Genomic DNA, 21,131 nt, shown 5'->3' on the forward strand with positions numbered 1-21,131 from the left:
CCCAGCACTGAGAAGTTGAGGCGGGTGGACCTCGAGGTCAGGAGATTGAGGATTGAGACCATCCTGGCCAACATGGTGAGACCCCATCTCCACTAAAATACAAAAGGTTAGCCGGGCATGGTGGCGAGTGCCTGTAGTCTTAGCTACTTGGGAGGCTGAGGCAGGGGAATTGCTTGAACCCTGTTAGTGGAGGTTGCAGTGAGCTAAGATAGTGCCACTGCACTCCAGCCTGGGCTACAGAGCAAGACTCTGTTTCAAAAAAAAAAAAAAAAATCGAGACCTGGTTTTGAGGAGTTCCAGCTTGCAGTAAGCTATGGATAGTGCCACTGTACTCCAGCCTGGGTGACATTGCAAGAAATGTTTCAACAAAAGGCAGGGAGATTATTTAATGTCATTCATTCAGTTGGATGAGCTTGTAAAATGTTATATAGCTAACTAGACCTAGTTGGCTTTCAGAAGTCAAATCAAGTAATTAGGTTTTGGGCTGCATGGGGAGGTCCCTAGTAGTTTTGATGTCTGCACAGTGGGCTTGAACTGTGATCCTGAGGAGATTTGTTTCTGGTCTCTCTCCTTCCCATATGGAGAGATTAGTTTCAATGAGTCGATCGTTGATATACTTTGGTATTTTGGAAGAACGTTTTATCACTAGATGTGTTGGGACGAGATCTAACTGAAGGAGATGAGAGGATTTTATATCATATGCATTACGTTCTAATGCTGGCCACCTCTGAAGGGCACATGGCAGCTCACATGAAATTGATTTTCTTCATCAGTGGTCCTGTGGCCTTTATGCAGGCTCAGAGGTGCATCAGAATCCACAAATGAAATGGAAGCAGGATTAGTGACCAACACACCTGTAAATATTATGTTTTGTCGTATTTTAGTTCCTTAGCATTTTCTACTGTAGAATAAATTATTGACCAGTTTTCTACAGTCAGATTCCTGAATCATGTTTTTTTGTTTTGCTCTTGTTGCCTGGGCTGGAATGCAGTGTGGCACAATCTCTGGTCACTGCAACCTCTGCTTCCCAGGTTCTTCTCCTGCCTCAGCCTCCTGAGTAGCTGGGATTATAGGTGGCTGCCCCACCGCATTTGGCTCATTTTTGTATTTTTAGTAGAGATGCGGATTCACCATGTTGGCCAGGCTGGTCTCAAACTCCTGACCTCAGGTGATCTGCCCTCCCCCACCTCACCCCACCTCCCAAAATGCTGGCAATTCCAGGTGGGAGCCAGTGCTCCCGGCCCTCATGTTGGGCTTTAAAACCCACTTTTTTCCCCCTGAACTCTGACCTCACCTTTGATTATGAAACCTTTCTCTTTTTAGGGTGTGGGTGGTGGAGGACAAGCTGCTTTGTTTGGATGGTGGTGTGTTGTACTTGTGTCATCTTCACTCATAAACGCTGCACTGCTTATAGCCTGTTTTGTTCGTGTTTTAAGTTCTTCCATCCAGCCCCTGCACCCCACCTTTTAACTTCTTTTCAAAAGCTGCTTTGCAAAGGGTCTTGACTAAAGTTGCTGGCTTAATGAATTTGGGATTATGTGAAGCAGTTTAAGGATGAGAGAAGAGGCGGCAGCTGGACCCTCTGCAGAATGTTACTTTGTATTTTGTTTACAGCTGGTTGTGACTAGGCTCTTTCCTCTAAGCTTGGTTCTATGGGATTAAAACAGCCCTGGCTGATGGCACCCAATAAAATAAAACAAAAAAAAAAAACCTTTGCTGCTCCAGTTTTTTCTGGGTGGGGTCGGGGTGTACTTTGTCTCCATGGTCGCAGAAAGGTTTCTTCATCGCGGACCCTGGGAGGCTGGTTCCCAGAGGGAACTTGTCCTCAGCGTCTCCTGGACAGTGCAGCCTCCTCCCGGGCCTACTTCTGGGTCATTACAAAGGTCCTTTCACCACCTGTGAGAGGTTTGAGTTTGGGGGAGCTCCGGGACTCTCAAGGCTACAGTGTGGACTACTGGCTCAAGGCGAAGGTTGGTTTCCAGTGGAGGGGGGTGTGTCTTCGCTGTTTTTCCTGGCGTGTGTCTGCATAAACTTATTTCCACAGCGTCCTGGCCGAGAGGGGGCCGGTGCTTGGGTGTTTAGAGGGAGAAACCTAAAGTGGACGGCAAAATGGAGCGCGAAATACTGTCAGGCTGTGCACGTGGAGATGGCGAAACGTGGACGCTTAACAAAGTTGGCGCCACGAAGCTAAAGACTACTCCTACCCCAGTGCTCTAGCTCGCTCCGCCTAATGGCGGGCCGCACCTCGCCGGCGAAGCCTACGTTTGTAGTACCGCCCTCCCGCCGACCTCTTACCCAATCAGCGGGTTCGGCTTCGCGAGGTTGATGCCCATTGGCTTTCGCATAAAAGCTCAAGGGTTACTGACGTTTCAACCTCTTCCCGGCCTCTCAGGTGATTGGCGTCCGTGATAACCAATCAGGAAGAGGATCTGCGGGAACGCCTGCCCTTCCCTTTATTGAGTGGCCAATCCGGTTGTAGACTCGCCTCCCCCCTCTACCCAGAGACACTGCTGCGGCCGCCGCCATTTTAGCGTTTTGTCAGAAGCGTCCGCGCCGCGAGGAGGAGGCCCTGCTGATTTCTGTGCGGGTGAGACTCCGAGACCTTCCGCTACCATTCTTGTACTCTGTTAAATCTTAACCTCACTCCCTTGGGCTTCGGGGGTGTCCTAGTGGGGTTGCGTCCTCCACACCCATCACTGAGAGCCGACCTCGGTCCTCGGCATTGGCGCGGTAAGCCGGGAGCAGCCCTTCCCCCACCGCCCCCTGAGAATACCTTGCGTTTTTCCCCACTCTGCCCCGCGCCCGGCTTGGCTGCACTTGGAAGTCTGAAGATTTGCACTGGGATAACCCCCTTTCCCTTATACCTGGCAATTACAACACCGTTTCGAGAATTTTTCGGGTTGTGAGATACCGTCTGGTCAATGAATCTGAAGCTCTTTCCTGTGACCACGTATTTCAGTGTTGTGCGGGAACTCGGACGGTACCCGAGAGAGGCATTCTCCACTCCAGTACTTGCTTTATCCTCCACGCCTCGCTGTCTGATCCGAGTCGCGCCTTCACTAAAGGAAACTGAAATGTAGCTGCTACAAGGCTCATTTTTCCGGAAATGATGGCTGCTTTGGTTACTACGTGAGGAAAAGCCTGTTGATAATTTCAGGCAGTCAGTCAGCAAGCCTAAGTAGACTTCTGTTTTTTTGTTTTCTTCCTAGTGGATAGAAAAGCCCAGTACCGCCATCTCTTCGTATGCTGTCTTTCATGCGTATGTCTGTTGGAAGTATCAGTTCTTACCAAACCCTTTGTCTACTAAGGACCTCCCTATTGGAGACGTCTTCTCATTCTTCCAGGATTTATGGCGGCTACTATAGCAGACCTTAGTTCACACCTACTTCCTTTGGTTGTTGTGTGGAGGTGTCTGTGCAGGCGTGTGTGAGAGAAAACTGGAAACATTAAAGTGAAAGTCATTTTGTTGTTTTTTGTAAACTGATGTGGGTCTAAGGTCTTTTGTCAGCAATCTTGTTTTTCTCTCCCAGGCTCTTGTCAGGATGGTGAAGCTGTTCATCGGAAACCTGCCCCGGGAGGCCACAGAGCAGGAGATCCGCTCTCTTTTCGAGCAGTATGGGAAGGTGCTGGAATGTGACATCATTAAGAATTACGGCTTTGTGCACATAGAAGACAAGACAGCAGCCGAGGATGCCATACGCAACCTGCACCATTACAAGCTTCATGGGGTGAACATCAACGTGGAAGCCAGCAAGAATAAGAGCAAAACCTCAACAAAGTTGCATGTGGGCAACATCAGTCCCACCTGCACTAATAAGGAGCTTCGAGCCAAGTTTGAGGAGTATGGTCCGGTAATCGAATGTGATATCGTGAAAGATTATGCCTTCGTACACATGGAGCGGGCAGAGGATGCAGTGGAGGCCATCAGGGGCCTTGATAACACAGAGTTTCAAGGTGAACCACCCTCTTTGGGTAGAGAGGGCTGAACATAAGGCTGTGTGCAGAAAATGGTTGGATAAGTAAAGGGGGAGGGGTTTGGAAGAGGTAACAGCTGTTGGCTGGCTGGTGGTGAAGAATTAAGCATGGGTGATGGACTTCCTAAGATGGAGAATGCATAGGACGTACAGGCTTTACCGTAGGCAAATGTCTCATGGAGAAAAACCGCTCAGCTTTTATTTGGAGCCCCTAAGGCTCGTTTTCTCTCTTTTTTTTTTGTAGTAGTAGAGCACAGTTCAGAGTATCTCACTCTGAATTTATTGCCCTCAGCACCACATTAGAATTATGCATTTTACGTGAAGAACCTTGCAAAAATAGGTGAAGCAACACGTTTACAGGAGCAGAATTCTTGTTAAGCTATCTGACCTTACACTAACTCTTTAAAAGGTTACAGCTTTTATTGCTTTTATATTATACCTGTACCCAGGGGTTGTGTTTTGAGTATAAGGCCACTCTAGAATTATAAGACTGATTTTAGGACTTCTGGGGAGGAGGCATTGGGATTTTAGGGGCAGTAAAATGGTTTGGGGACTGGACATTACAATACCTTTGATGAATAGAGCACTTAGATTTGTTTTATCTTGGTGTCTTGACCAAATGAAATTTTTTGTGCCTGGAGGGCAGCATGGGTGATGATATGGATTGTCACTTCATTTGGAAGCATCTCAAATCCCATACAGTTTGAATGCCTGCATATTGCTCAAAGGAAATGCTTGTTAGAGCATTTTGGATTATTTATTTTCAGATTCGGGATGCTCAGCTGGTAAGTATAACACAAATATTCCAGAATCTGAGGTCTGAAGCAACAGTTGCAGTTCAGGTGTGGTAACCATGGTGAATTGCTATCTGAACTCCTATTAAAAACAGTGTTTTCCCTTTTCAACTTAATTAAGCAGAACTGAACAAAAATTTACAAAGCCTTACCCAAATTATGGAGTAGTCCCGTGACTCCTTATGTTTCAAACCTGTATTCTGACAGTATAGTGGCTGATTCTTTTTCTGGGCACTCCCCTCATTTATAGTCATTACTGCTGTCTTTGGTGTCCATTTCCCTTAAATTGGGCTTTTTTAGAACTGGAGGTCTGATCATTATTTCTCCTAGTAATGGGTGCTCTGTGTCATGGGCATTGCTGTGCGTTAGTAAAAGTGACACAGGTCTCTCAGGTCTAGTTTGCTTTCTTTTTTTTAATTGGCAAGTTGAGTATTTTGTCAACAACTTAATTAGGAGCAAAGGCTGCTCTTGTGGAGGGTTTGTGGTGTGATACTAATTTTTGGACTCTTCCCACATTTTAACCCAGTCAGAAGAGTTGGTGTCTGCTTGTAGCCTTTAAGTTTAAGGGGAGGACAGTGTGGTCTTGATTCAGAACAGATTATCCTTATATAAAACTCCGGGGGTCTGAACCCTAGGTCCTCTTACTCTAACTTGTGACTAATTATTTTTACCTTATTTTCTTTAATATTGGCATTTCTCATTTCTTAATACTAGTAGAGTTATGTACGTATATTGATGAGTGGTATTTATTAGGGTGGTCTTTTTTAGTTTGAGTTTCCCAGTGTTGGGTATCTTCTCTATTGCTTGACCAATTAAAACATCTTTTAGATATTTTTTAGAATTTAACTTCTTTCCTGGCATTAGAGCCAACAAATCCTTAGATCAAGGCATTTATTAATGATCTTTATGTCTGGAATGTGCATAGCTGATTTCTTAGTTGCACTTGTTTTCTCTGGTTTTGGTAGGTGCCACAGTGGCCCCCTGGGCAAATGCCGGAGACAGGGTTAGCCCTTAAGGCACTTAAGTGCTTAATTGCATATCCACTCTGTTTTAATAACCTGCAACCTAAACTTCCCAGTTGTAATGATTATACCTAGACCTCCTTGGTATTTTGGTCCTTCCACCCTGCTTTTCCCTGTTGTGTTTTCTGGTCTCCCAGAACCTAACCTTAATTTTTCAGGTAAGATCTTGTGCTTACCACTTTCTCTAATGTTAGAGAATCCATCTGTTGACTCTCCCTTGCCTTTGACCATTTACTCCTTAAACAGGTATATGTTTAGGGTGCATCATAACCAGTTGCATTGGGAAGATTTTGCAGGATTTGGATTTCTTCTGAATTTCACTGAGAAGTAAGCTGGTAGATCATGTTAGGTAGAAATTGCTTCTGTGAAGACTTATTAAAACTTAGTTTTAACTTTTCTAGAAAAAGTTTCTGCTTTTATTGCATTTTCAGAAGTAATACTTTTCATTTCCACAATGCAAATTTAAATTTTCAGGAAAAATACTAGGTGTATGTTCTTAGGCTCTCAGATACATAGTTTAAGGATAAATACTTTAATCCTGCTTAAACTGAGCAGTTTGGGCCACTGACTAGTATAACTAGTTATTCTCCACTTTCCTCAGCCACCTTTTCTTCTATGGTTTTTACAGTATTTGTAAAATTTCAGGCATTTGAGAACAGCCTGTTCTGTTGTTGCCGTTTGCCTTTGACCCTTGTAGATTCACTAAAATTAACTGTCAGATTGTAAAGAATCCTTGTTAAAGTGATAATCAGAACCAGCAATTTAAAGGGCCCAGTTAAGGGAGAAGGCTGTATGTTAACTTATTGTGTCCTACAGTCTCCCCAATTCATGAGGGTTTTTCCAGAGATGTACCTTGAGATTTTCTTAACACATTCAGCTTAGATCATTCTTTAGTAGTGGTAATTATTGGAGTCTTTTATTCCATTCTTTTTGATTTTTTTGAGGTGGGTGGAAAACTGGCCTTTACATTCCCTTGCTTAATGAAATCTATCTTGCTAGTAAGGATTGGCGATGTCAGAAAAAACTTGGGGACTCTTACTTTGACTTCTTTTGACATTGAGCTGCTGTTTGAAGATTTTTACCTGCAGTTACTTGGCAAAGGATAAGATGATTGTTTTGAGCAAAGTAGGAGCAGTTTATTTCTTAAGCATTTAAACTAGTGTTATAGCTGAAATATTTCTTCATCTAATTGATCCTTGCTTGAAATCAGGTCATTGTACTGAATCTTTATGTTGAGTTTTTTTTTTTCCTTTTCGTCTTTTGGCAAAGATGAATTCTGCATTAGAATTGTCTTGGTAAAGCCATTGCTACAACCGGTGTCTGGGGTAGGGGCTGGGGCTATGACTAAGAGTGATAGCAACCCTTCTTGCGTCTGTTTCTTCAAGGCAAAAGAATGCACGTGCAGTTGTCCACCAGCCGGCTTAGGACTGCGCCCGGGATGGGAGACCAGAGCGGCTGCTATCGGTGCGGGAAAGAGGGGCACTGGTCCAAAGAGTGTCCGATAGATCGTTCAGGCCGCGTGGCAGACTTGACCGAGCAATATAATGAGCAATACGGAGCAGTGCGTACGCCTTACACCATGAGCTATGGGGATTCATTGTATTACAACAACGCATACGGAGCGCTCGATGCCTACTACAAGCGCTGCCGTGCTGCCCGGTCCTATGAGGCAGTGGCAGCTGCAGCTGCCTCCGTGTATAATTACGCAGAGCAAACCCTGTCCCAGCTGCCACAAGTCCAGAATACAGCCATGGCCAGTCACCTCACCTCCACCTCTCTCGATCCCTACGATAGACACCTGTTGCCGACCTCAGGAGCTGCTGCCACAGCCGCTGCTGCAGCAGCAGCTGCTGCTGCAGTTAATGCAGCTTCCACTTCATATTACGGGCGGGATCGGAGCCCCCTGCGTCGCGCTACAGCCCCAGTCCCCACTGTTGGAGAGGGCTACGGTTACGGGCATGAGAGTGAGTTGTCCCAAGCTTCGGCAGCCGCGCGGAATTCTCTGTACGACATGGCCCGGTATGAGCGGGAGCAGTATGCCGATCGAGCGCGGTACTCAGCCTTTTAAAGCTTGAGGTGAGAGCTGTGGGGTGTTCCCTCTTCTGGTTTTGCCATCCCTCCTGCAGCCTAAAGGGCTCCAATTAGGCTGCCCTGCTTGCTTGCTTTTGCAGGGTTAGGTTAAGGTTACTAGGATGGCTCACAGGCTAGAGAGAAGTCCTAACTGTTTAAAGTATATAAAGTTCTTTGGCCCTCATGGCTATTTTTCAGGGCTTATGGTAGTGGGAGTCAATTTGATTCTATTTGTGCCTGGAAAAATAATGATGTGCTGGTGAATCATGGGTCACCTATATACTATACTATAATTGAACCTTACCTGGAGACCCACACATTCAGGCTCAGGTGTTTTGTTTCTCAGAGCCTTTGTTAAGTTTCCTAGGTGTGTGACATTTCTAAGGTCTTCAAGTTTCCTGTTTTGTTTTGTGCTGTGTGGAAGTTCTGATGCAACCCCTAATGATAAAGTCCATAACTGTAGTTAACTGGTCATCACTGCTCAGGTCCCAGTTACTAAGAAGACTACCAAAATGGCATCATCTTAATCTTGAAGCGTATTTCTGACATTCCTGAACGGTTCAACCCTTAGGAGTTTTATAGAACTTATTTGATGGTAAGTTGGGGTAGAGAGAATTACAAAACTTGTCTTTTATAAAGTTCTACAAGGAAATTTGGGCATAGATGCTAACATCCACCTTCTTTGCCCAGCTCAGATTTATTCCCTGAATAGAGTGCCCACTACATTGCCATATCTTTCAATCTGTCCTGTAACAACCCAGCCTGTCACTTACTTAGGCTTTTTTTTTTTTATTCCCACAGTTCTAGTTTTGACATCATCTACTTTCTCAGGGTGTATGTTTAAGTATGCATGCACACCTGTTAATTTTACTCCTTTGGTAATGTTGAAAATCCAGGATTGGGAGCTTTGCCATAAGCAGATCACTCCCTTCTTTGTCTTCTCACTAGCTGTTATGGGCATTTAATACTCTTGAGCCACCAGCTCTACCCTGAGTCCCCTGGCTTTTTCTACTATCATACATTTTGAGCCCCATGATCCATTCATTTGGCTCTACTTGAATATATTCTCTTCTGATACTTGCCAGCTTTGGGCTCTAGGTGTTTGAGATTATTGTTTTATACTTAAGGGTAAATCTCAATGCCCTTAGTTTTGAGTAGCTCCCAGTTTGTCCCAGACATTACCATTGATCCCTAAGTACAATAACAGTGTGAGTGATACATAACTCATCTTTGCAGTTAGGGCAGGAGGTATGTGACTTTCCCAGGGTTGTTGTGTAGGACATGACTGATTGGGCTGGAGAAGAAACTTCAGTGACTTGATGTGTAGCTTATACATGCCCTTCTGCACCTTCTTTCCAAAGTCAGTTTCTTCCCTAGTTGTAATTGGATGTCCTCAGGTCTTAACTTGTACAGTTGATACTACTTTTATCTAGACTTGGAATGATTTTTAACTTGGACCTTGGCCTAACTCCTAGATAGGAAATACTGTTGATTTTTTTTTTTTTTTTAACCTCAGGGTTAAATTGGAACCTTTCCCTTTTTACTGTCCTCCACTGACAGTTTGTGACGTTGAATTACCTTCTCTGAGGAATGGTACATGTTAACATCAAGAGAAATGGAATGTCTTTGCCTACTTTCATGGAACAAGATTTGCTATTTAAGACCTTAGTGTGAGATTGTTTAGCCTCCCCAGTTATCTTTGACCTTCAGGCTCTTTTCATTGTTAGAGATTACTGTGATACTGGGAAGGGTACAAGTAAACTTTTAAAAGGAATGTCAAGTTATCAGACTTTGTAAAGATGTTGAAGTTTTAAATGGGAAAGCCCTTTTGAGCTTTGCTGTAAAGCCGCTGTATTGTGCTCTCTTTCAGGTGGGATGTGTGTGGGCTGAAATTCCGAGCTGCGGTTGTGCATGAGAATACACCCTTCGTGGTACCCCATCTCCGGGACGTTCTCGGCTCTGTGCGTTCAGTCCCTCAGGAACCGTGGACCTTAATTTACCTTGCTAAGTTCAGACCTTCTCTTCCTTTACTTTCCTTTCCTCTCCTGCCTGTTTTCCTGTTCTTCTGTCCTTCAATACTTCTGTAGCTTCCCATTCATGTTCTGTTCTCCCAGCAGGCCTCATTGTGTGCCGAAACTGTGGTGGGGGCTGTGCTGTCTCCTCCCTGCCTCCTGCGGCTGTTGGATTTGGGAATGACCTTGGTGAGAGTCTCACTGCCCCTGGGTCTCTTTTTGGTCCAAAGGCTAGACCTAGAGCATTGGATCACTTTTTTCTTTCCAGTGAAATAAATGGTTTTTCAACTTAGGGTATGTGTGCTTTGAGAGACTTCTTGGTTGGGCTTGTTTTGGGGTTGATTTGTACCTTGAAGGGGAGGGTGTAAAGTTTGAGATATTCAGCTTTGGGTCAATGTCACTGTAGTTATTTTGTTTATTGTATATAGGAGTGGTAGGTGCCAAGGGAAAGAGGTTATACAGAAGTCCAGGCAGGCAGCCTTATTCCAATGAAGACTTTCCCCACTGGTTCACCTTCGTTATGAAATCAACTACTTTCTAGTAGTTAAGAGATACAGATCTTCTCTTCTAGAGAAACAGTCACCACTTTCCCCTAATACTACCATTCCAGTCACCCAGTCAGCATATCTAGCTTAACTTACTTCCAGAGAAAAGGAGGGGTTTAGGGGAAGAGGAAGTCCCCTTTTGCTTTTTTATGCCATGTGAAAAGATGAAGCTTTGGCTCCAAGAGTATTTTTCCAACTGTAGTTCAGTAACATGTGTTGATGCCTTTCACTTTCTATTTGTTTAGCTCTGCCAAAATCCAAAGAATACCTGAATGGTCCCACTAGCACCTCATTTGGGTTTACAGCCTTTAAATGATAGGCATGGAAAAATGACTCAACACAGGAGCTTTAGATATCTTGTTGAATGATGGGGCTGAGTGCAAGAGCTGCTACCTCTTAGCTTCACGTTTCTCTTGAAACGGTATTTGTCTTCTATATGTTTTTATTGTCTGTAATTTCTTGCTCCAGTTTCTGCAGATGTAGGACTGTGTCTAGTTAGAGCGTTTCTCAGAATCATTCAACATCTACTGAGCACCTACTGTATGCCAGGCATTACACTTTCAGGAAAGTTAGGTTGTGATGATGGGGTGATAAGGAAGCTGGTCTTTACTTAGATGGTGTCTCAGAATTTTTTTTTTTTTTAAACTAATTGCTTTTTCGTATTGGATTCTTTCTCATCATAGATGGCCAAGATTTGAACAGCTCTATATGACATGTAATCTATTGAATATTCTTGTATGTGAAACCTGTGCTGGGTGTTTCGTGTGTTCTCATTTAATCCTCCCAGCAAAAGTTTTTCTGTTGTTTCCTTTCCTGGCTGGGTTGATTCTCTGCCACTTCTCTTGGAGGGTTGTACATACCTACTTGGTTTCTTTTTCTCTAAAGGACATACCCACTACTGACTGACCCCCATTTTTTACTCGTCAGTTTACCCTTTGTTCTGATGGGTAGGCTTGGCAAATTTCAAACTTTGGAGACTAACAGTATCCTTTGACTCAACAGATACTTTATTGAGTGATACTCCGGAAGGTGTTAAGTGTTGGGGATACATAGGGTTCTGGAGTTCATATTCAGAGGGAGGAGACAATGCAGAAATGTCAAGTAGAGAATTCTGTTTAGATGGGGATGGTCAGTGAAGGATTTTCAGAAGTGATGTGTTATAGTAAACATGGATATATTTTTGCATTAAAAAACAAGCTAAATTTTTTTTTTTTTTTTGAGACGGAGTTTTGCTCTTGTTACCCAGGCTGGAGTGTCATGGCGTGATCTCGGCTCACCACAACCACCGCCTCCTGGGTTCAGGCAATTCTCCTGCCTCAGCCTCCTGAGTAGCTGGGATTACAGGCACGCACCACCATGCCCAGCTAATTTTTTGTTTTTAGTAGAGACGGGGTTCCACCATGTTGACCAGGGTGATCTCCATCTCTTGACCTCGTGATCCACCCGCCTCAGCCTCCCAAAGTGCTGGGATTACAGGCGTGAGCCACCGTGCCTGGCCGCTAAATATTTTTTGAGAAAGAGTCTCTGTCACTCAGGCTGGAGTGCAGTGGCATAATCTGGGCTCACTACAACCTCCTCTTGAGTTCAAGCTATTCTGCTGTCTCAGCTTCCTGAGTAGCTGGGACTGCAGGCGCATGCCACCACGTCCGGCTAATTTTTTGTGTATTTTTAGTAGAGTTTCACCGTGTTGGCTTAGGATGGTCTTGATCTGAGCTCATGGTCCGCCCACTTTGGCCTCCCAGAGTGCTGGGATTATAGGTGTGAGCCACTGCACCTGGCCTAAAATTTTAACTCCTTGGCCAGGTGTGGTGACTTAGCGCCCATAATCTCAGCGTTTTGAGAGGCCGAGGCAAGCCAGTTGCTTTAGCTCAGGAATTTAAGACCAGCCTGGGCAACATGATGAAAACCTGTCTCTACAAAAAGTTAAAAAGTTAGCTGGGCGTGCTGGTGCACATTTGTGGTCCCAGCTACTCAGGAAGCTGAGCTGGGAGCATCACTTGAACCTAGGAAGTCAAGGCTGTAGTGAGCTGAGAGATCAGGCCACTGCACACCACAGCCTTGGTGACAGTGACCCTGTCTCAAAAATCTTTTATTTCTTGATTCTATTATAATTTCTTGCTTTTTGCTTTGAGATCCTGACCTAAGATAGTTTTATCATGACTCAGAATCTGACCTGGCTAATATTCATACTAGATCCATTTCCATTTTCTTTTCTCTTTTTTTAAACAGTTTATTGCTTTTGTTTTTGTTTCTGTGAGACAGAGTCTCACTCACTTTAGAAGCCAGGAGGTGGAGATTGCTACGGTGAGCCGAGATCCACCATTGCACTCCAGCCTGGGCAAGAAGAGGAAAACTCTTTGTCTCAAAAAAAAAAAAAAAAGACCAGGCATGGTGGCTCATGCCTGTAATCACATCACTTTGGGAGGCCGAGGTGAGTGGATCACCTGAGATGAGGTGTTTGAGACTAGCCAGACCAAAGTAGCGAAACCCCGTCTCTAGTAAAAATTAGCCGGGCTTGTTGCCTGTAAACCCAGCTACTTTAGGAAGCTGAGGCAGGAGAATCGCTTGAACCTGGGAGGCAGAGGTTACGGTGAGCTGAGGTCACACCATTGCACTCAAGCCTGGGCAACAAGAGTGAAAGTCTGTCTCAAAAAAGAAAAAAGGGAAAAGAATTAAATGAGCTGTTCATGGTGACTCGCTTCTGTAATCACAGCTATTCAGGAGATTGCTTGATGCCAGGGGGCAGAGATTGCAGTGAGCAGAGATGGCATCACTGCATTCCAGCCTGGGTGACATTGGGACCCTGTCTGAAAAGTTTTCCAGGCACCCCCAAAATTGGGGTTGACTTGGTTGAATGCTAAATTAAACCAGGCTCCTTCCCCTAGAGCTACATTAGTACTAAAGTAGACTCAGGGATGGAACAGTTAGAGATCAGTGGTAGTGTGATATTAAGTGCTATTTCAGATTTTCCAGGTCAGTTTGCTTTCAGTTCTTTTGTGTTTTTATACATGATCTCATTCTGAGGCAAAGGCAATTGCCAGAATGATGGTGATGGGAAGTCCTAGGAGTCCATTTCTGCAGTGGATTTGGAGAACAGTAGTCCAGGTTGAAGCATGAGAAGGTACACTTGTAAGAGGGGATGTCTCAGACTAGAAAAAGAAATTGTATTTGAAAATAGGACATTTTTAGCTTGTTTGGAGAGTTCAGAGCTGAGTTATGAAGTACAGAGAAATGAAAAAATTAAGGTAAATATTAACTAGAAAAAAAAAGTTGTGGGCTACTGTAATACAGGTTTTTGTTTTGTTTTTGAGATGATGGAGTGTTACTCTGTCGCTCACGTTGGTTAGCAATTGGTGATCTCGGCTCACTGCAACCGCTGCTACCCAGGTTGAAGCAATTCTGCCTCAGCCTTCCGAGTAGCTGAGACTACAGGCACGTGCCACCACCCCCAGCTAGATTTTGTATTTTTAGTAGAGACTGGGTTTCAGCATGTTAGCCAGGCTGGTCTCGAACTCCAGGCCTCAAGTGATCCACCTGCCTTGGCTTCTCAGTGCTGGGATTACAGGTGTGAACCACTGTACCTGGCCAATACGGGGCTTTTCTTAGTCTGTTGGAGCCGCTCTAACAAAATACCATAAGCTGGACTGCTTATACAAAACAGAATTTTATTTCTTAAGAGTTTTGGAGGCCAGGAAGGCCAAGATCAAGGACACGGCAGAGGCCGGGCGCGGTGGCTCATGCCTGTAATCCTAGCACTGTGGGAGGCTGAGGCGGGTCGGTCACGAGGGCAAGAGATCGAGACCATCTTGGTCAACAAGGTGTAACCCTGTCTCTACTAAAAATACAAAAAAATTAGCTGGGCATGGTGGCATGTGCCTGTAGTCCCAGCTACTCAGGAGGCTGAGGCAGGAGAATTGCCTGAATGCAGGAGGCAGAGGTTGTGGTGACCCGAGATGGAGCCATTGCACTCCAGCCTCGGTAACAAGCGCAACTCCGTCTCAAAAAAAAAAAAAAAAAAAAAACATGGCAGATTTGGTGTCTGGATTTTGTCTTGAGTTTGGAAGGCAGGAAGGGTGAGGGATTTCTCTGGAGTTTTATGTTAGGGCATGAATCCCCTTGATGAGGGAGGGCTGTGTTCTGTGGCTTAATCACCTCTCAAAGGTGTACCTAATACTTTTTCCCCTTGGGGATTCAGATTTTAACATGAATTCTTGGACATAAATGCTCAGACTATAGCAGGATTTAACTGTATGTGATATTTACCTAGTTATAATCGTAGCAGCACTGAATATTTTAATAAAATTATCTGACATGGGTGGGTATTTTATGTACAAGAGCAAAACTTAGAAATGAAATTTTTAGAAGTGGCAAATGGATTATGAACACATTCAGAAATAAAGGTAAAGAACAGCTAAAAAGAAAAGCAGTTGGCTTCTGGGAAGTGGGGGCAGGGGACTTTTTGAAGCATTAATACTATTTGCTTTGTTAAGCTGTGTTCTTGCATTACTACATTTTGTCATGCTAACAACTCTCTTGTCAAGCCAGATTATGATGGCTTAACATGAGTGAACCTTCCAGCTTCTCACCAGATGCAAATCTGACAGGAACAGGGACTTGTGTTACTTAATGGAGGGTAAATAGCACCCTTGCTTAAGATAACAAATTGGGATGGTTTGGAGCATGGTGGCGCATGCCTGTATAGTCTCACCTACTGGGAAGGCTTAGTTGCAAAGATTGCTTGAGCTCAGGTGTTCGAAGGCCATCCTGGCCAACATAGTGAAACCTGACCTGTCTGAAACACACACACACCCCCTCAGCCCCACCAAAACAGGGAAGGTGCTCCCTGTGTCTTGAGACAAGACAACAAAGGAGAAAGTACTTAGACAGTGATTAGTGAATTGAGGGCTTTATTACTCCTCTCATCTTGTCATAAGCTGTCACAACTGACAGAGGGAGGCTGAGTACTCTGTCTACTTCCATTAAGGGTTGTGTATGCCTGCTGGTTTCTTTGAGTGCCTCTATCCAGCATGAGAAATATTTGTATTCAGATAGGCAACAATATGGGATTGCTCAGTTTCACAATATAAGGAAGATTGACACCAAACTGAGTTAGGGGCTTCCTTTGTACAGTTGGCCATTGAACAGCACAGGTTTGAAGGACCATTCAACAACAAAGATTATGCCGGTTTACTTATACATGGATTTTCTTCTGCCTCTCCCACCCCTGAGACAGCCAGACCAACCCCTCCTACTTTTCCTCAGCCTACTCAACATGAATACTACCAGGATGAAGACCTTTATGATGATTTACTACCACTTAATGATTAATTTTTTGAGAGGGACCCTCACTCTGTTGCCCAGGCTGGAGTGTGGTGGGACGATCTTGGCTTACTGCCACCTCTGTTACTTGGGTTCAAGCAGTTCTGTCTGAGCCTCCTGAGTAGCTAGGACTACTGGCACACTACACGGGGCTAATTTTTGTATTTTTAGTAGAGGGTTTCGTTTAATTGTATTGGTTAGACTGTTCTCAAACTCCTGACCTCAGGTGATCCGCCCGCCTCAGCCTTCAAGAGTGTTGGGATTAGACGTGAGCCACTGCGCCCAGCCTGTTTTAATAGTTTTTTAAAACTTACAGAGACAAGGTCTTACTATAGGGTGGTCTCGAACTCCTGGGCTCAATTGATCTTCCTGTCTTGACCTCCCAAAGTACTAGGATTACAGGAATGAGCCACCATGCCCAGCCAAAACTATGTTACTAAAACAGGTCAGGCATGGTGGCTCATGCCTGTAATCCCAGCACTTTGGGAGGCTGAGGTGGGTGGATCACTTGAGGTCAGGAGTTGGAGACCAGCCTGGCCAACATGGTGAAAACCCCATCTCTACTAAAAATTAAAAAATTAGCTACGTGTGGTGATACGCTCCTGTAGTCCAAACTACTAGGGAGGCTGAGGTGGGAGAACTGTTTCCAGTGAGCTGAGATCATGCCACTGCACTCCAGTCTGGGTGACAGAGCAAGACTTTGTCTCAGAAAAAAAAAAAGCATTTTTTCTTGGGCAACAAATTTCAGTACTCCCTTTGATGAAAGACTGACATGAATAGGACATGGATGCCTCTTGTATTATGACTGATACTGCTGATGCAGGGGGAAGCCACTGCCCCAGACCAATTAAATCATAGGCTTTGCATTGTCCTGGGGGCAGAATCCAATCCCAACTATAAATTGAGTGTGCTTTGAATAATAATGCTTTATTTTATGGCTAATCATATTTGCTGTGGTTTGGGATACCTGTCTCTTACAGGGATGAAAACTGTAGGATTCAACCTATAGAACCTGGTAAAAAAAAACCAGGGGTACTCCCCAGTCTAATTATGACAACCCCAAGACTTCTCTATCTCAGTATTGAACCCTGAACAGTGTTCCTCCCCAGGCTCTATTAGTCAAGATGGGTGAGAGTGACATTTATTTTGTCACCTATTCCTTTTCTGTTTTGTAACAGTTTTACATTTATGTGGATGCATATGAATGTAATTTGGGTCAGACACATAAGCTTTAATCCCTTTTGAAAAAGTTTTCAATGGGGTACACTAGCCCCATTGGCAATCTGAGACAAAAGCTTGTGATTTTGATAACCTCCCTATATTTGGTGAAAGCTCCTTATACTTGATTTGTAACCTACCTCAGTTTGATCTGGGTGCATTGCAGTATTTTCTTTTTTTTTTTTTTGACAGACTCACTCCGTCACCAGACACCAGGCTGGAGTGCAGTAGCGCAACCTCGGCTCACTGCAACCTCTGCCTCCCAAGTAGCTGGGACTACAGGTGTGTGCCACCACACGCCCAGTTAATTTTTTTGTATTTTTAGTAGAGATGGGGTTTCATTCACCATGTTGGCCAGGATGGTCTTGATCTCTCGACCTGGTGATCTGCCCACCTTGGCTTCCCAAAGTGCTGGGATTACAGGAGGGAGCCACCACGCCCGGCCCCCCCCCGCCTTTTTTTTTTTTTTTTTTTTTTGAGACGAAGTGTCCCTCTGGTTACTCTGGCTGGAATGCAGTGGCCATGATCTCGGCTCACTGCAGCCTCTTCCTCCTGGGTTCAAGCGATTCTCCTGCCTCAGCCTCCTGAGTAGCTGGGATTACAGGCATGCGCCACTACGCATGACTAATTCTGTATTTTTAGTAGTGACAGGGTTTCTCCATGTTGGTCACGTTGGTCTGGTCTCGAACTCCCGACCTCAGGTGATCCGCCCCACCTTGGCCTCCCAAAGTGTTGGTATTACAGGCGTGAGCCACCACACCCTGCTGTTTTTATTTTTAAATTCTCCTTGGGATCTAAATTTTGATACATTATGCTGCCACAATAATAGCTTCCTCCCCCCCCCCCCCCCCCCCCCACCGATTTTACTAAACCATTTGACTGCCTTGACCAGCATTCTTACAGCATTCTTACTGACCAGGTCCAGGTTTTCATCAGAGATTGATTTATGTAGCTCATTTGACTTTGGATTTAGAAGGAGTCATGGACCGGGCATGGTGGTTCACACCTGGAATCCCAGCACGTTGGAAGGCTGAAGCGGGCAGATTATCTGAGGTCAGGAGTTTGAGACCAGCCTAGCCAACATGGTGAAACCCAGTTTCTACTAAAAATAAAAAAATTAGCTGAACATGGTTCCAGCTACTTGGGAAGCAGAGGCAGGATAATCACTTGAGCCTGTGAGGCAGAGGTTGCAGTGAGCTGAGATCACACCAGCCTGGGCAAGAGTGAGATTCCATTCAAAAAGTTATGTTAGGACTACATTGATATGCTTTACCAAAGTAAATAGTGAAATGTAAATAATACTTGGGGTGGGTCGAGCACAGAAGCTCACACCTGTAATCACAGCACTTTGGGAGGCTGACGCAGGTGGATTTGGTAGAGACAGGTGAAAACCCTGTCTCTACTCAACAACAAAAATTAGCTGGACGTGGTCTTGGGCCCCTGTAATTCCAGCTACTCGGGAGACCGAGGCAGGAGAATCTCTTGAACCCCGAAAGTGGAAGTTGTAGTGAGCTGAGATCATGCCGCTGCACTCCAGCCTGGGTGACAGCGAGACCCCGTCTCAAAAAAAAACAAAAAAACCTTGGGCATCAGCAAAAGTCTTTTAATCCTAAGATGATTTCTTTAAACAAATTTCCTTTAGGTTTTACTGCTGAACGTCTTTAAGATAAGAAATTCAGCTGGCAAGCCTGGGTAACAGCGAAACTCTATCCACAAAAAAATTTTAAAAATTAGCTGGATGTAGGCCAGGCGCGGTGGCTCAAGCCTGTAATCCCAGCACTTTGGGAGGCCGAGGCGGGTGGATCACGAGGTCGAGAGATCGAGACCATCCTGGTCAACGTGGTGAAACCCCGTCTCTACTAAAAATACAAAAAATTAGCTGGGCATGGTGGCGCGTGCCTGTAATCCCAGCTACTGGGGAGGCTGAGGCAGGAGAATTGCCTGAACCCAGGAGGCGGAGGTTGCGGTGAGCCGAGATCGCGCCATTGCACTCCAGCCTGGGTAACAAGAGCGAAACTCCGTCTCAAAAAAAAAAAAAAAAAATTAGCTGGATGTGGTGCTGTGTGCCTATAGTTTCAGCTGCTCTCAAGCTTGAGGTATGAGGCTTGTTTCAGCCTGGGACAGCATGGCCACATTGAGCCATGATTATCTCCAGCCTGGGCAACAGAGCAAGACCCTGGAAAAAAAAAAAAAGAGAAATTGGTTTGGCAGTATTTTCCCCCATGACTTAGGCAGAATGGATAAATCACCAGTGGTATAGTATTCTTTTTTCTTTGAGATGGAGTGTGCACAGGCTGGAGTCCAGTGGCTTAATTTCGGCCCACTGTAATCTGTCTCCTGGGGGTTTCTAAGTGATTCTCCTACCTCAGCCTCCCAACTAGCTGGGACTACAGGCATGTGCCACTGCTCCTGGCTAACTTTTTGTATTTTTAGTAGAGACGGGATTTCACTCTGTTAGCCAGGATGGTCTTGATCTCCTGACCTAGTAATCTGTCTGCTTTGGACTCCCAAAGTGCTGGGATTTAGAGGCGTGAGCCACTGCACCTGGCCCATTTTGTTTGTTTTATTTTCGAGACAAGATCTCACTGTTGGTCAGGCTGGAGTGCAGTGTTGTGATCGTGGCTCGGTGGGGCTGTGAACTTCTGGGCTCAAATGTCACTTCAGCCTCCTGAGCGGCTAGGATTATAGACATGAGCCACCATAGCTTGGACATCATTCTTAAACACCAACAAGAGTCTTTGTATGTTTTATTTTGGAGACAATGCATTTTCCAAAATGCCAACCTGTTAATATCTTGCACTTTTTTTTCCCCCCCGAGATAGAGTTTTGCTCTCGTTGCCCAGGCTGGAGTGCAATGGTGCAATCTCAGCTCACTGCATCCTCTGCCTCCCGAATTTAAGCGATTATCCTGTCTCAGTCACCCAAGTAGCTGGGATTACCGGCACATGCCACCACGCCCAGCTAATTTTTGTGTTTTTAGTAGTCAGGGCTTCATCATATTGGTCAGGCTGGTCTCGAACTCCTGACCTCAGGTGATCTGCATGCCTTGGCATCCTGAAAGAGCTGGGACTACAGGTGTAAGCCACCGTGCCCCACCTAATTTACTGAACCACTTACCTTGTGCTCTTCACCTCAGTTCTTTACAGATTGTTTTTTTTCTTTTTTGGAGATAGTCTTGCTCTGTCAGGCTGGAGTGCAGTGGCATGATCATAGCTCACTGCAACATCCATTTCCCTGGTTCAAGCAATTCTCTTGCCTCAGCCTCCCAAGTAGCTGGTACTACAAGTGTGCACTAGCGCACTTTCTTTGCATTTTGAGTAGAGAGGGGGTTTTGCCATGTTGGCCAGGCTGGTCTGGAAATCCTGACCTCAGGTGATCACCTGCCTCAGCCTCTTAAAGTGTGAGATTACAGGCGTGAACCACTGTGCCTGGCCCCTTTTCTATTCGTTATTTCTTGTTTCTGCTACATGTTTCTAGTGGTTATGTGGTAGTTTCTTCTCTATGTCATCTTCATGACATAACCTAATGGAAGCTCCACTGTCTAAAACTTACATTCTAGCCCAAGACAAACAATGAACATAGTAAATAACTGAATTTTGTGTTAGGACATAAGAGCTTTGTATTAAAAAAGATCAAGTTGAGTAAGGAGGATTGGGAAAGCTAGTGGAGCATATGTGTGTGCAGATTACTGTGATAAATAAGGAACCAGGCCTCTCTATTTTAAAAATTTTATAATTAAAAAAAAATAAGATTATATATATATTTTTCTCAGATGGAGTTTCGCTTTTATCACCCAGCCTGTAGTGCAATGGCGTGATCTTGGCTCACTGCAACCTCCGCCTCCCGGGTTCAAGTGATTCTTCTGCCTCAGCCTCCTGAGTAGCTGGGACTGCAAGTACATGCCACCATGACCAGCTAATTTTTGTATTTTTAGTAGAGATAGGGTTTCACCATGTCCAGGATGGTCTCAATCTCTTGACCTCTTGATCCATCCGCCTCAGCCTCCCAAAGTGGTGGGATTACAGGCATGAGCCCCCTCACCCAACCTGACAGTGTACTCTTGATAACTGATAATTACAATCTTGTTATCATCAGTGCAATCAAAATACAGAACATTTTTGTCAGCCTAAAAGCTCTTGTGCCCCTTTGTAGTTATTCAGCCTCAGATCAAATTTTT

The 21,131-nt window shown here is 44.8% G+C and overlaps 1 protein-coding gene across 20 annotated transcripts in view; it reads left to right on the forward strand.

Moving 5' to 3' along the window:
• The window catches only part of RBM4 (RNA binding motif protein 4), a 71,161-nt gene that overhangs the window by 20,619 nt on the left and 29,411 nt on the right, over window positions 1–21,131 (forward strand). For 9 of the 20 annotated variants that reach the window (XR_013523508.1, XR_013523509.1, XR_013523506.1 and 6 more), the window contains exons 1-2: window positions 2,538–2,587; window positions 3,531–3,954. The exons of 3 other annotated variants lie outside the window; for them this stretch is intronic. Coding sequence is in view for 11 of the 17 variants with exons in the window: in XM_078341483.1 (XP_078197609.1) it covers window positions 3,543–3,954 (412 nt within the window). In the remaining 6 variants the exon portion in view is untranslated. Of the gene's footprint in view, window positions 1–2,392; window positions 2,731–2,959; window positions 3,260–3,530; window positions 3,955–7,175; window positions 7,867–8,345; window positions 8,456–9,730; window positions 10,165–21,131 lie in introns of those variants that run through there. 8 more of the 20 variants (XR_013523505.1, XM_078341480.1, XM_078341478.1 and 5 more) reach the window with 8 other exon arrangements.

The sequence above is a fragment of the Callithrix jacchus genome, chromosome 10, assembly GCF_049354715.1.
Source record: "Callithrix jacchus isolate 240 chromosome 10, calJac240_pri, whole genome shotgun sequence".
Classification (NCBI taxonomy): Eukaryota; Metazoa; Chordata; class Mammalia; order Primates; family Cebidae; genus Callithrix; species Callithrix jacchus.